The sequence below is a fragment of the Pan paniscus genome, chromosome 1 (assembly GCF_029289425.2).
Source record: "Pan paniscus chromosome 1, NHGRI_mPanPan1-v2.0_pri, whole genome shotgun sequence".
Classification (NCBI taxonomy): Eukaryota; Metazoa; Chordata; class Mammalia; order Primates; family Hominidae; genus Pan; species Pan paniscus.
In genome coordinates this window covers 107,061,749-107,075,137 of record NC_073249.2, presented here as the reverse complement: position 1 = coordinate 107,075,137, position 13,389 = coordinate 107,061,749, and the positions used below count along the sequence as shown (strand labels likewise).

Genomic DNA, 13,389 nt, shown 5'->3' with positions numbered 1-13,389 from the left:
GAGGATCCCTTTAGCCCAGGGGATCAAGGTTGCAATGAGCCGTGATCGTGCCACTGCACTCCAGCCTGGGCAACAGAGTGAGACCCTGTCTCAAAAAAAAAAAAAAAAAAAAAATAGAATCTACCTCATGGATATGTTGGTAAGATTAAGTTTGGTGCCTGACATATAAGTATTTAATAAATGTTAGTTGTTATGATTATTTTTCTCTTCCTTTTCTTTTTCACCAGCCCTCATTATTAAAAAGTAAGCTTTGGGAGGAAGGACCCCTATTACGCTTTTGTATTATGCTTAATAGGAAAATTATAAGCATTCATCCAAGTGTGTTGAGTACTTTGTACTTGTCTTGAGGAACAGTAGGGATAAGAGAGACCTGCTGTCATAGAGTTTACAGGCCAGGAGAATGCAGACATTTATAGATTTTTTAAAACCCTACCTATAATAAATTGTACAGCATTACTCAAAGGGGAAATTATAAGGCATCAACCTAAGGTGAGTATATACCAGGAGAACCCAATAAAACTTAGTGGATTGTTAAAGCCTCTTTGAAACCTGGAAGCTGGGTAAGAGTTAGTAGGGAGATGTCATCAGTAAATTTTATTAGGAAAAAGGGCAGAATTTCAAATCCCACAAGGTCTGAAGGAACTGGGCACTTTTGAAGAACAGAAAAAAGGCCAGTGAAGAACAGGAAAGAGAGAAGGGCCTAGTTCTGTAGAGGAAAATGGAAACTAGATCAGGTAGGGCCTTTGTAAGCTGCATAAAGGATTTTGGATTTTATCCTAAACTCAATGAGAAACCATTTTTGAAGGGTTTTGGTGGGGTAGGATCAGTGTACATGACCTATCAGATTTGCCTACTTTTTAAAGGATTTTATGAGCCATATAAAACCATTGTAGCTTTTAAAAAAGAAAAAGGAAAAAAACAAAAATAGCTGTCTACCCCATTCTTTCACCTGACTAAATCCCAGCACTATAACCAATTGGTGTACATCCTTTCAGATTTTTCCCTAGGAATATGCAAACACGAATTTAAAAACGTGTGTGTGTGTGTGTGTGTGTGTGTGTGCCTGTGATTTATTTTGGTTTATTTTGTTTTGTTTTGAGACAGGGTCTCACTCTTTTGCCGAGGCTGGAGTGCAGTGGTGCTCAAGGGATCCTTCTGTCCCAGTCTCCCCAGTAACTGGGACTACGGGCACATGCTACCATGCCTGGCTAATTTTTAAATTTTTCTTTTGTAGAGATGGGGTCTTGCTACTAATAGTTGACTAGGCTGGTTTTGAACTCCTAGTCTCAAGTGATCCTCTTACCTTGGCATCCGAAAGTGTTGTGATTACAGATATGAGCCAACCTGGCCATCCTGTAATTTTTTTAAGTAACAGAAAATGAGATTATACCACATGTACACACCTAGTGCTATAAATACTGTGTTGCAAGTTTTACCTTTTTTTTTTTTTTTTTTTTTTTTACAGTTTTGCTTTTGGACTTTTTCTTTTCTTTTCTTTTCTTTTTTTTTTTTTGAGATGGAGTTTCACTCTTGTTGCCCAGGCTGATGTGCAATGGCACGATCTTGACTCACCTCAACCTCTGCCTCCCAGGTTCAAATGATTCTCCTGCCTCAACCTCCCGAGTAGCTGGGATTACAGGCATGCACCACCATGCACAGCTAATTTTGTATTTTTAATAGAGACGGGGTTTCTTCATGTTGGTCAGGCTGGTCTCCAACTCCCAACCTCAGGTGATCTGCTCACCTCGGCCTCCTAAAGTGCTGGGATTACAGGCGTGAGCCACTGCGCCCAGCTACTTTTGGACTTTTTCATGTCAGTTCTTAGAGCTTTCTTGTGTTTTAATCCATATGGTATTCCATTTCATTGGATGTTTTTTTAGCCCTCTGTTGGTGAACTTTTGGTTTATCTCTCATATGTTACTATTAAAAACAAAGCTGCATTTGTGAAAAGATGTTAACATCATTAGTTATTAGGAAAATGCAAGTTAAAACCACAGTGAGATGTACCACGACATACTTATTAGGATGGCTAAAATTAAATAGACTTAACATTAACCATAGCAAGTATTGGTGAGAATGTGGAGGAACTAGAACCTTCAAACACTGTTGGGATTGTAAAATGGTACAATCACTTTGAAAAAAGTTCAGCGGTTTCTTTAAAAGTTAAACGTGTATTTGTCATAATGATTCAGCCATTCTGCTTTTATTTGCCAAAAGAAAACAGGAAATATTTCTATACAAAGATTCGTACTCAAATGTTTATAGCAGCTTTGTTTGTAATAAGACAAAAACTGGAAACAACCCAAATGTCCACCTGCAGATAAATGGATAAACAAATTGTGTGTTCATATAATAGAATAGTAACTAACAGTGAAAAGGAATGAACTGGATCCAACAGCAAGGATAAATCTCAGTTATACCAAGTGAAAAAAATAGATGAAAAAAGCGTACAGTATATAATTCAAATTATATAAAACTCTAGAAAAAAAAACTAAAGCTGAAGGAAGCAGATGAGTGGTTGGTTGAGGACAGGTTGTTTGAGAGAGGGATTGATTACCATGGGGCATGAGGAATCTTGGGGGTGATAGATATGATCTGTTCACTATTCTTGATTTGGGTTTCCCAGTTGTAGACTATGTGAAAATGTGTTAAACTTTCACATCAGATACTACACTTTGAATATGTTTAGTTTATTTTACATCATTTATACCTTAATGTCATTTGTAAAAAGCTGCATTGAGGCACAATGACTGTATAGTTTTAAACACATATTTCTGTAAGCGAAGTTGGTAGAAGTGTAATTACTGGGCCAAAAGTAATTACACATTTAAATTTCACATAGGTATTGACAAATTGCTCTACAAAAAATATTGTGCCAGCTTATATATTTGAAAATGCCCATTTTTGCATTGTCTTCCCAATACTAGGTAAATTAATCATTCTTCCATCTTTTCCAGTGATGGATTAAAATGACGTTATTGTTAACTTTATTTTCATTTCTTTGATTGGTGAAATTGGTTTTCTTATGTTCATTGATTATTTTTATTTCTTCTGTAAATTATCTTTGTCTTTTGTGAAATATCTTTGCTCATTTTCCTATTGGACTGTGTTTTTACTTTTAAATCATGAAAATTATTTATATAATACTTATATTTCCATGTACTTATTCAGGGATGCTCAAAAAACATTGCTTTAATGAATAAATGAATTAATGTCTTTCCAGTTAGACTTTTAACTTTATTTATGGTGACTATCCGTGTCTAGTGAAACCCACAGGTGAATGCTTCAGTTAGCACCTATCTGTTGGAGGTTATAATGACATCAGGGATGTCCTTTAATGTACTTCCTGTTTGCCTCTCCCTGACCTGTCCATCCTCTACCCTTAGAGTTATCTTTCTAGCAAAAGATACAAATTGCAGGTGAGGAGTATAAAAAGGAGTGGAAATAGGTAACATGGGATTTTCATGTCAGTTTTGAATCATCTTCCCCCTTCTGTTTTTAGGTGGGATGCATCCCCATTTTCATCTCTGGCCCATATTAGGTACTCCCCCCTCATAACAAATCTTCCTGTTGACTTGAGTTGCAGCTAGGGATTCACCTGTAGTCACAGCTTTGCAAGTGCATCCTTGGCCAACAGCTATGACCACAGGGTAACACAACTGCTATTGTCCTTTGATTATCCCTCCAACTAACCTACTGCCTACTCCTACCTTCAGCCCTTCATGTCTCTGGCATGGGTTTTGTTTTGTTTGTAATCCCAGTACTTTGGGAGACTAAGGTGTGCAGATTGCTTGAGCTCAGGAGTTGGAGACCAATCTGGGCAATGTAGCAAAATCCCATCTCTATAAAAAAAAACCCACAAAAATTAGCCAGGCGTTGTGGCGCATGCCTGTAGTCCTAGCTATTCAGGAGGCTGAAGTGGAGGGCATGGCTTGAGCCTGGGAGGTGGAGGTTGCAGTGAGTGAAGATGATGCCACTGCTCTTCAGTCTGGACAGCAGAGCCAGACCCTGTCTCAAAAATAAATAAAAGAAGAATATGACCATTTCTTTTATGAAATAGTATAAGATTTAAGGTAATATTCATACTTAAATAACTTTTTTTACTCTTTCTTACACATTTTGTCATTTAATCATCGGAGTTCTGCAATATAGGTGGCATGTTTTAAAGATAGGAAACTGACGTTCAGGTTGAGAACCAGCCCAGAATCATAGTTATGGGTCTTCTGGCTTTATCGTACTGCCTCTAAGTAAGGGAAGGGCTCATATGTACTGTTGACTGTGCCCTTTTTTTTTTGTAGTAAGGGGCCTTATGTGTCAAGCTAAGGGCCTTCTGTGGGCTATAAGAATTTTTCAGAGTTTTAGAGCTGGGTACTAACATAATTACATTTCTATTTAAGTGAATGATTGTGGACATTGAAATGGAGGGATACTGGGGACAAGAATACTGATAAGTAGGTCCTGCAGCAATTTTGAGAAACGGCAGAAGTGTCAGAGCATGTCAGCTATTTTCATAATAGAACATATAGGATTTGTTTTGCTCTGAGCACCTAGTTGTTTGCTGAATAATACAGTTTTATCTAAATAAACTTTATACTGTGTGGGCCCTCAGTGGACCCTAAGGAAGCAATAATAAGGCTCAGCTTGATATTGGATAATCTGTTAGTTTATTAATAAACTGAGTATAAGCAGTGACATAAAATTAATAACTTCTCTGCTTTAATCAAAGCAAATTTGTCTTTATCTTCTTTCTCTTCAGTTGGAAGATGCTGGCTCAAGTAGTTTAGATAATCTACTAAGTAGATACATCTCAGGCAGTCACCTACCCCCACAGCCTACAAGCACCATGAATCCTTCTCCAGGTCCCTCTGCCCTTTCTCCGGGATCATCAGGTAAAGCAAACGGGTATTACCTTATTTTTTTAACACCTTAAAAAAACAGTGTCAGTATCTGTCTTAGTCAGAATTCTCCAGAAAAACAGAATAAGTAGGAGGTCTACTTGAAGAGAGAAAGGGAGATTGAGAGATTTATTTTAAGGAATTGGCTCATGTGATTGTGGGTGTTGGCAGGGAGGTGAGGCAGGCTGGAGACCCAGGTAAGAGTATTGTTACAGTCTTGAGACAAAATTTCTTCTTTGGGGCATGAGGAGGTAGGGGAGAGAACAGGGCTCCGTCTTCTCTTCTCTCTTAAAAGGGCTTTACCTGATTATATGGGGCCCACTTGCATTATGGAATATAATCTACTTTTCTCAAAGTCAGCTTGTTGAAATGTTAATTAATCCCATCTAAAAAAATGCCTTCACAGTACCATCTATACTGATGTTTGGCCAAACTGCTGGGTGTCATATCCTAGCCAAGTTGACACAATAACATATTTTTTTCTTGACTGTTCTTTGTAATTATTTTTGTTCAAATACTATTGGTACTCTTTCAGTAACTGAAGCCATATTAATATATATCTGTAGTCTACACTATTTGGAACTCCAAATTACTCAACCCTTAGTATATTCACAGTCTTTTATGGGTTTAACCTTATATTTTACAATACAGAGAGTCAGTTGAAGAGTTCTTTGGTTCCAAGTCAACTTTAAAACACTTAGTAAAATAATGAAACATTGAAAAATTATTTAAAAAAATAAGAGCTAAAGAAGGGCAGGTTAATTTTCAAACTGTAATTTTAAAATAAACATTTTGCTGAAAATATTAAAATAGCCATGATATGTAGCTCTCTTCCAAAATCCCAGTGGTTTTATTAACCCTATTACTCAGTGATTCAATTGGGACTCTTGAATACATGATTGAAGCAACTCCAAACAGGTTAACAGTCTAGAAGTGTTATTGAATGTATTTTTCTGACGTAAATTAAATGTTATTTTTTTCCTACTGAAACACACCACCTACTTCTTTCTAGAGGAAGAACAGTTCACATGTAAATATGGATTTTCCATGAGATGCAACATTAACATATTTTTAAATCACATAATTTTTAAGGTTTAATAAGAATTATTTCAGGACTTCTGAAAATAATTAATGGGAACCTAAGTAGAATATTTTATCAAATAACTTGTTGAGGGATAGCAGATAACGTTTTCTTGGTCTGTTTTGTTGACTGGATAGTGGTGCCCTGAGGAGGATTCTGAGGTGATGTCTGGACACAGCTGAGAGAAACTGGTTGATGTCTGCTAATGGTTACACATGCGTCCCTGACTTTGTGACTAGGTCTGATTTCCAATAATTTTTTAGCTGGGTTATAATAATCTTGAGTTCTGTGACCGGTAGGTAGAATTCCAAATATTCTTATATGCATTGATATTCATTTTGACTTACTACTTTTTAGGTTTATCCAATTCTCACACACCTGTGAGACCCCCAAGTACTTCTAGTACTGGCAGTCGAGGCAGGTGAGTATATTAATAATTATTTTTTTCCTTTTTGTTAAGAAAAATAGCAAATATGTATAATAAAAGTAGAATATTACAATGAACCCCTTTATACTTAACACTCAGCTTTAACAGTGATCAAATAATGGCCAATCTTGTTTCTTCTATACTTCTGCCAATTCCTTTCTGGTCTGAATTATTTTGAAACAAATCTCAGTCATTTCACTTGTAACTGTTTCAGTATATATCACTTAATGAAAGGAACTTTAAAAATTTATAACCACAGAACCATGATCACACCTAAAAAAATTTAACAACTCATTCTTTAATATCAGTAGAGATCCAGTTAATGTTTAGTGTTCCCAATTTTTGCAACAAATGCCTTTGAAAAAAAAACCAGGTGATTTCTTTGAATCAGATGCAAATAAGCTCTATACATTGCCATCAGTTTATTTGTTTACATCACTATCAATTAATTTGTTGTAAAAATGTAGTTTCTCCTACAATGTTTTCCCGATTTCTCCGTCTTGTCATTTAAGTACATTGCCTCCTGTTTTTCTGTCTATTTTGGTATTTAGGTCAAGAGGGTTGATCAGATTTAGGTTTGATTTGGGGGAAGGGAGAGCAAGAAGACTTGGTAGTGTAGTGGTGGCATATACTTCCTTTGGGGCGAATTATGCCTAGTTGGGGGTTTTTGTGATGGCAACCGTTAATAATCATTGTTTAGCTCTATTATGTTTTCTGCTGGTTGAAATATTATATTTTAATTATTGTATCATTCTTTATTTCTTTAGAATATTTCTGTAAAGAGAAGCTTTCTGTCATCAACTATTGGGTTATAGGAAAGATAGGATAAATTCTTTCTGTTTATTTCCCTGCTTTTGTGGTAATGAATTGATTTCCAGCACCCTCCAACAGTGACAGTTTTATTGTTATTACCTTTATGGACTGAGATATTTAAACATACTTTATATATTTTAATCCATTATATATGTTACGTATGTATGTATGTATATTGAACACTGAACATTATTCCATCTTTGTCCTGTCAAAGCTTTCTCAGGCTTGCTCCTTAGTCCTTTTGCTATAATCACAGCAGTCTTTTTTAAGCTTCCGTGTTTCCTGTGAAACAGCATTTCGGGTTCATGTTGTACATTGCATGCTTCAGACCTGGAATCAGCCACTTTCCCAGGAAGTTCTGGTAGTGTTAGCAGGAAAGCAGGAAAATAGTGTTTGAGGATAATATTCTAGTACTAATAGCACTCATTGCTACTGAATTGTTCATTGTTTCTTAGGCCTTTTCAGTGGACAGAGCTAAGAAATAGGAGTGTGTGTGTGTGCGTGTGTGTGTGTGAAGATAGTGCTTCAAACCATAAAATGTGTTTTTAGGGTCTTCTGAAAGTTGCTGCATAATTTTAAAGAGTTTTAAGCTAGGCTTTATACCACATTCCCCTTAACTACATTATGAGGTATCCTTATCTTCTGTAAAGTTAATTGTCTATTGTCTTCACTTTAGTGAACATTACTTTTCATATAATTGTTTTTATTTATACCATATAGTCAAACGTATGTGATCTTTATTTGTTGTTTCTTATTAGCTGTGGGTCATCAGGAAGAACTGCTGAGAAGACAAGTCTTAGTTTCAAATCTGATCAGGTGAAAGTCAAGCAAGAACCTGGGACTGAAGATGAAATATGTAGCTTTTCAGGAGGTGTAAAACAAGAAAAAACAGAGGATGGCAGGAGGAGTGCTTGCATGGTAAGCTCCCACTGGGGTCTGACAGGGACTTAAGGACATCACTTCATTGATTCTTTCAGCTCTGAGTACATTAAGACTAAGTAGTGGGTCTAGAAACATTTATTTTTGAAATTTCATGCCTGGCACAAGCCAGATATCTCTTTTTCTAACTCAGCTTTTTTGTCTGAGTCAGCTGTAATTAATCAGAAAAGACTTAATTGTATTAAGTACTCATTTGAAATTATCTTTGAATTTGTATTTAGTCAATATTCTTCCCATGATGCTAAATGAGATTGTATCTTGTCCTGAAATTATTATTTCAGTAGTCACATTGAATCTCAGGCCGCAAAAGATCTTTGGGATTCTCCTGGACCTGTGAGCTCAGCATTAAGATTGCTGACATGAAAGAAATTTATTGATCAGAGTTTTGTGATAGGAAGATTGTCTTTTGGCTTATGTATTACTAATCATTCTGGAGTTCCTTGAGTGGAACATTTATAAAATTTCTAATACAGAATGAAGGAAGGCCAAGCCCCTCTTGGTTTAAATATTTTGATTTTTGTTTTCTCTTTCTGACCGGGCTTCTTTTTCCTTTTTTATATGGTTGGCACATAGGAATTCATCTCAAGGTATTGGTATATTTAACACAGTATATATAGATTAAGAGAGCAAGAGATTCAGCCTTGGTTTTGGAGTATTGTTACGTCTTCATCCAGAACTTGGTTTAGAAAGTACCCCCATAAAAAAAAAATGGGTGCCAAGGTTGGTGAACAATTTCTTTTATGTTGTTGCAGCCTTCCTACAATATAGTAGAATGATAGGTGAGCAGAAGAATATTATAGAATGCTTCTAAAATGCTATGCAAAAGATTCTGGGTGTGAAAAGGGGTGTGCCATAATTAGCTCTCTCAAGGAAAAGTATAACCCTATGCTCACTTCCCAATCAATAGCTTAACAGTTTAATTAATTTACTTATTATTTGAGTGAGACATTATCAGAGGAGCAGACCCCTTAAAATCATGTTAGCGTGCCTGAATAATTTTGGGGTTATTGTCATTTCTTTATGGCACTATTGTGATCTATAAAATAAATTTGTTACGTCAGTATATCTATATGCATATTCACATAACTGTTAAATACACATATGGCATACAATAAAGATTAAATGATTCTTCAAGAATTTGTCATCGTTTTGTTTTAGTTGAGCAGTCCTGAGAGTAGCTTGACACCACCTCTCTCAACCAACCTGCATCTAGAAAGTGAGTTGGATGCATTGGCAAGCCTGGAAAACCATGTGAAAACTGAACCTGCAGATATGAATGAAAGCTGCAAACAGTCAGGGCTCAGCAGCCTTGTTAATGGAAAGTCCCCAATTCGAAGCCTCATGCACAGGTCGGCAAGGATTGGAGGAGATGGCAACAATAAAGATGATGACCCAAATGAAGACTGGTGTGCTGTCTGCCAAAACGGAGGAGATCTCTTGTGCTGCGAAAAATGTCCAAAGGTCTTTCATCTAACTTGTCATGTTCCAACACTACTTAGCTTTCCAAGGTACCAGTGAAATAATTGATTTTTGGTGTTGATTTTCATAAGCTAAAAATAAATAACAGAAGATTGTTCAGGGCAGATGGCCTTCTAACCAGTGCATAGTATTTCTATAAAACAGGGAGCCTGTTATTCTTTTGGTATTAGCTTCCAGAGAAACTAACAATAAAATATCTAAGATCTAAGTAGTACATGAATGTTAAAGAGTAGATTTCATCTCCTGGCCTTTAGTTTATATTCAGTATAAGGAAAATAGATAAAACTCTAAATTAATAGGGGGCTAAGGTTACAAAACCTGCAGTCTGGTTCTAATTCTGTAGTAAGCTTGAGCAATTCACTAATTATCAGGGATCAGTTTTTGCATCTACAAGTGGTAGGTTTTGGTTTAGCAGAGCTGTAGTTCTTCCCTTCCATTTATTATGTTCACGCAACCTCTTGTCTCTTGATTTCAGAGACCATAAAATAGTAGAGTCATACTTGTTTTTTTCAGTCTTCTCCTTCCTCTCTTGTCCCCCAATTTCTTTTTGGTGAAAGTAAATCAGTATTCTTGGGGTAAACCCAGCTTTTTTCTTGCTATAAATTGAAAAAAAAAAAAGAAGATATATCTTCTCAAATTCCTGAGAAGCAGTAACTTTAATTGAATAATAGTGCCCTCTTTGAAAGCGTTAACCTTTTGGATTAGAAAACTAATAGATATTTAAACAGTGCCAGAATATTTTTCTGAAGAATTGTAATTTCTTACCTAAGTCTTTGGAGATAGAGTTATTTGCTAGAGATGTAATAAGGGCCTTCTTTTTCTTTACTCTTATTTAGAAAAGAAAAGCATTGGCACTTTGATCTTGAAATTAAGAATTTTCTTTTCTTTGGGTAGTAATATTTACTGGAATGTCAGAATTTTGCCACTGAATGCCTTCTTTCAATAGCAAATGCTTTGAAAGGATTGTAAAATGTTGGCGTAAATTAGCCAGGCGTGGTAGCTCACACCTGTAATCCCAGCACTTTGGGAGGCTGAGGCAGGCGGAGCACTTGAGGTCAGGAGTTTGAGACCAGCCTGGCCAACATGGCAAAACCCCATCTCTACTAAAAATACAAAAAAAAAAAAAAAAAATTAGCCAGGCATGGTGGCACACACCTTGTAGTCCCAGTTACTCGGAGAGCTGAGCCAGGAGAATTGCTTGAACCTGGGAAGCAGAGGTTGCCATGAGCCGAGATTGCACCACTGCACTGTAGCCTGGGTGACAGAGCAGGACTCCGTCTCTAAAAAAGAAAAACAAATAGATTGGTTAGTACAATCCCTAGATTTAGGATCTATGTATATATCTCTCTATATATCTCCATGTATCTATTTATATAGAGAGAGGGAGTGAATCATTTTAGAATTCATAGTTTGATAAGAAATCCTGATAAAAACAAAGTAGATACTTGGCAGGGTTAAAAGATAGGAGGTAGCCGGGCATAGTGGCTCACACCTGTAATCCCAGCACTTTGGGAGGCCAAGGCAGGTGGATCACTTGAGGCTAGGAGTTTGAGACCAGCCTGGCCACCATGGTGAAAAAACCCAATCTCTACTAAAAATACAAAAATTGGCCAGGCATGGTGGCGGGTGCCTGTAATCTCAGCACTTTGGGAGGCCAAGGTAGGCAGATCACCTGAGGTCAGGAGTTGCCTGGTCAACATGGTGAAACCCCATACAAATATTACAAAAATTAGCTGGGCATGGTAGCAGGCCCCTGTGATCCCAGCTACTTAGGAGGCTGAGGCATGAGAATTGCTTGAACCCGGGAGGCAGAGGTTGGAGTGAGCCAGGATCGTGCCACTGTGTACTCCAGCCTGGAGGACCCAGTGAAACTGTGTCTCAAAAAAAATAGAAAAATCTGCCGGTCATGATGGTGCACGCCTGTAATCCCAGCTCCTAGGGAGGCTGAGGTACAAGAATCGCTTGAACCCGAGAGGCGGAGGTTGCAGTGAACCAAGATTATGCCACTGCCCTCCAGCCTGGGCGAGGGGGAGATTCTGTCTCCAAAAAAAAGGAGGTATATATACATGTGCTTGTGCCTGTAGGTATGTGTTTGTGTATTCTATGTTTTGACCACGAAAAAAGAACTGATTTACTTGTGGCATTTTAATACATGCCAAAACAGTACAAGATACCTGAGAAACTCTGTAACCTGTGCTCTTCTTCTTCATAAATACTGAGTCCACATAATGGTGATACTGGGATCTGAGAGAATTGGTCTTAGGCCTTATGCTGCAAGTACTGCTCATCACTACTAAGAGACCCCCTTTTAATGCAGAGGTGCCATTTTTATAATGCATTCCAGAAAGTAATCAATTGATGCGTGACTAGGAAAATTTAGAGGAGTTTTTAATCACATGACTTCACCTGACGAGATTTCACAACTATAAAACCTCCCTTTTTTCAAAAAATTATTAAGAAAATAAACCAGGCCCCAGTCCAGGGAAGTAGCTTCTCTAGAGCAGGCTTTCTTATAATTACGTGGACTAATTGCCTATTTCCCTGTCTAGTGGGGACTGGATATGCACATTTTGTAGAGATATTGGAAAGCCAGAAGTTGAATATGATTGTGATAATTTGCAACATAGTAAGAAGGGGAAAACTGCGCAGGGGTTAAGCCCCGTGGACCAAAGGGTAAGTGTCAAATAAGTTGATTTGTCACTGGGATTCAGTAGTTGTCTGCCTATATATACACCTTTTTTTTTTTTTTTTCCTGTGTAGCATACACAAAACCTGATAACATTTAATTTTTAATCCTGTCATCTGATGGTATATTGATGATTTCTGAAGTCTTTTTTTCCTCTAACCCTGAACTACAGACCCTTCTATCCAGATTCCTCAAACTTAACGTGTCCCAACTAAAATCTTAATTTCTAATCCTCTCCCTCCAAGCACAAAACCAAGCAAATAATGACATAAAAAACTGTATTCCTCCCCCAGTATTCCCCTTAATTGAATGATACCACCATTCATTTCTGTTGCTCAGGTTAGAAACCTATTAGAAATGAAATAATAATAACTATAATACGATTTTCTTACCTTACATCGTAATTTCTCATCTGGACTATTGTAATGATCTCTTAGCTGCTCTCCCCGCTTCTGCTCTTGACCTTTGTAGTTTGTTTTCTGTATTAAACAGTGTTCTTTTTAAAAAAGTAAACAAGTCTATCATTTCCTTGCTTAAAATCCTCTAATAGCTTCTCATCATATTAAAAATGGAAACTCTCTCCTTACTTTACTCAGATTTTTACCAATCTGGCCTGTAGTCTGATTCCCAAAGACAGAATCTTTTGCATTGTCGTGCGGTCATTAGAGTTAAGTTTGGCTCTACTCTGGTGTATATACTGGTAAAAACCCTCATCCACTATCTGTGAAGACAAGATACGTGTTTAGGGTATACAAACTTGTATTAAAAGAAGTTTAGATAAATAGAAGACTGTGAATGTAAAATGCATTTCAGTTTACTCATGATTGGGTAAAAAAATATTTTTGGAGTTAGACTGAGAAGGCCATTTTCATTTTGAACCTGACTGGAATCATTTGAAGAAAGGAGATAATAACTTTCAACATTTGTCTTGCCTGTCTAAGGAATTACCATGAGGAGCAACAGTGATAATTTATTTACTTATTTATTTATTACCAAGTAATTTATAAATTTTTGCACAAAGTGTTAGATGTTGCTTTTGTGACTCTCTTCCATAAATTACCTTAGTTAT

At 36.9% G+C, this 13,389-nt stretch overlaps 1 protein-coding gene across 2 annotated transcripts in view; it reads left to right on the top strand.

The window, feature by feature from the left end:
- Positions 1–13,389, top strand: part of TRIM33 (tripartite motif containing 33) — a 120,778-nt gene that overhangs the window by 98,509 nt on the left and 8,880 nt on the right. For both annotated transcript variants that reach the window (XM_034930140.4, XM_034930136.4), the window contains exons 12-16: positions 4,757–4,889; positions 6,334–6,397; positions 7,975–8,134; positions 9,314–9,663; positions 12,184–12,307. In XM_034930140.4, coding sequence (XP_034786031.1) covers positions 4,757–4,889; positions 6,334–6,397; positions 7,975–8,134; positions 9,314–9,663; positions 12,184–12,307 — 831 coding nt within the window. The remainder of the gene's footprint in view (positions 1–4,756; positions 4,890–6,333; positions 6,398–7,974; positions 8,135–9,313; positions 9,664–12,183; positions 12,308–13,389) is intronic.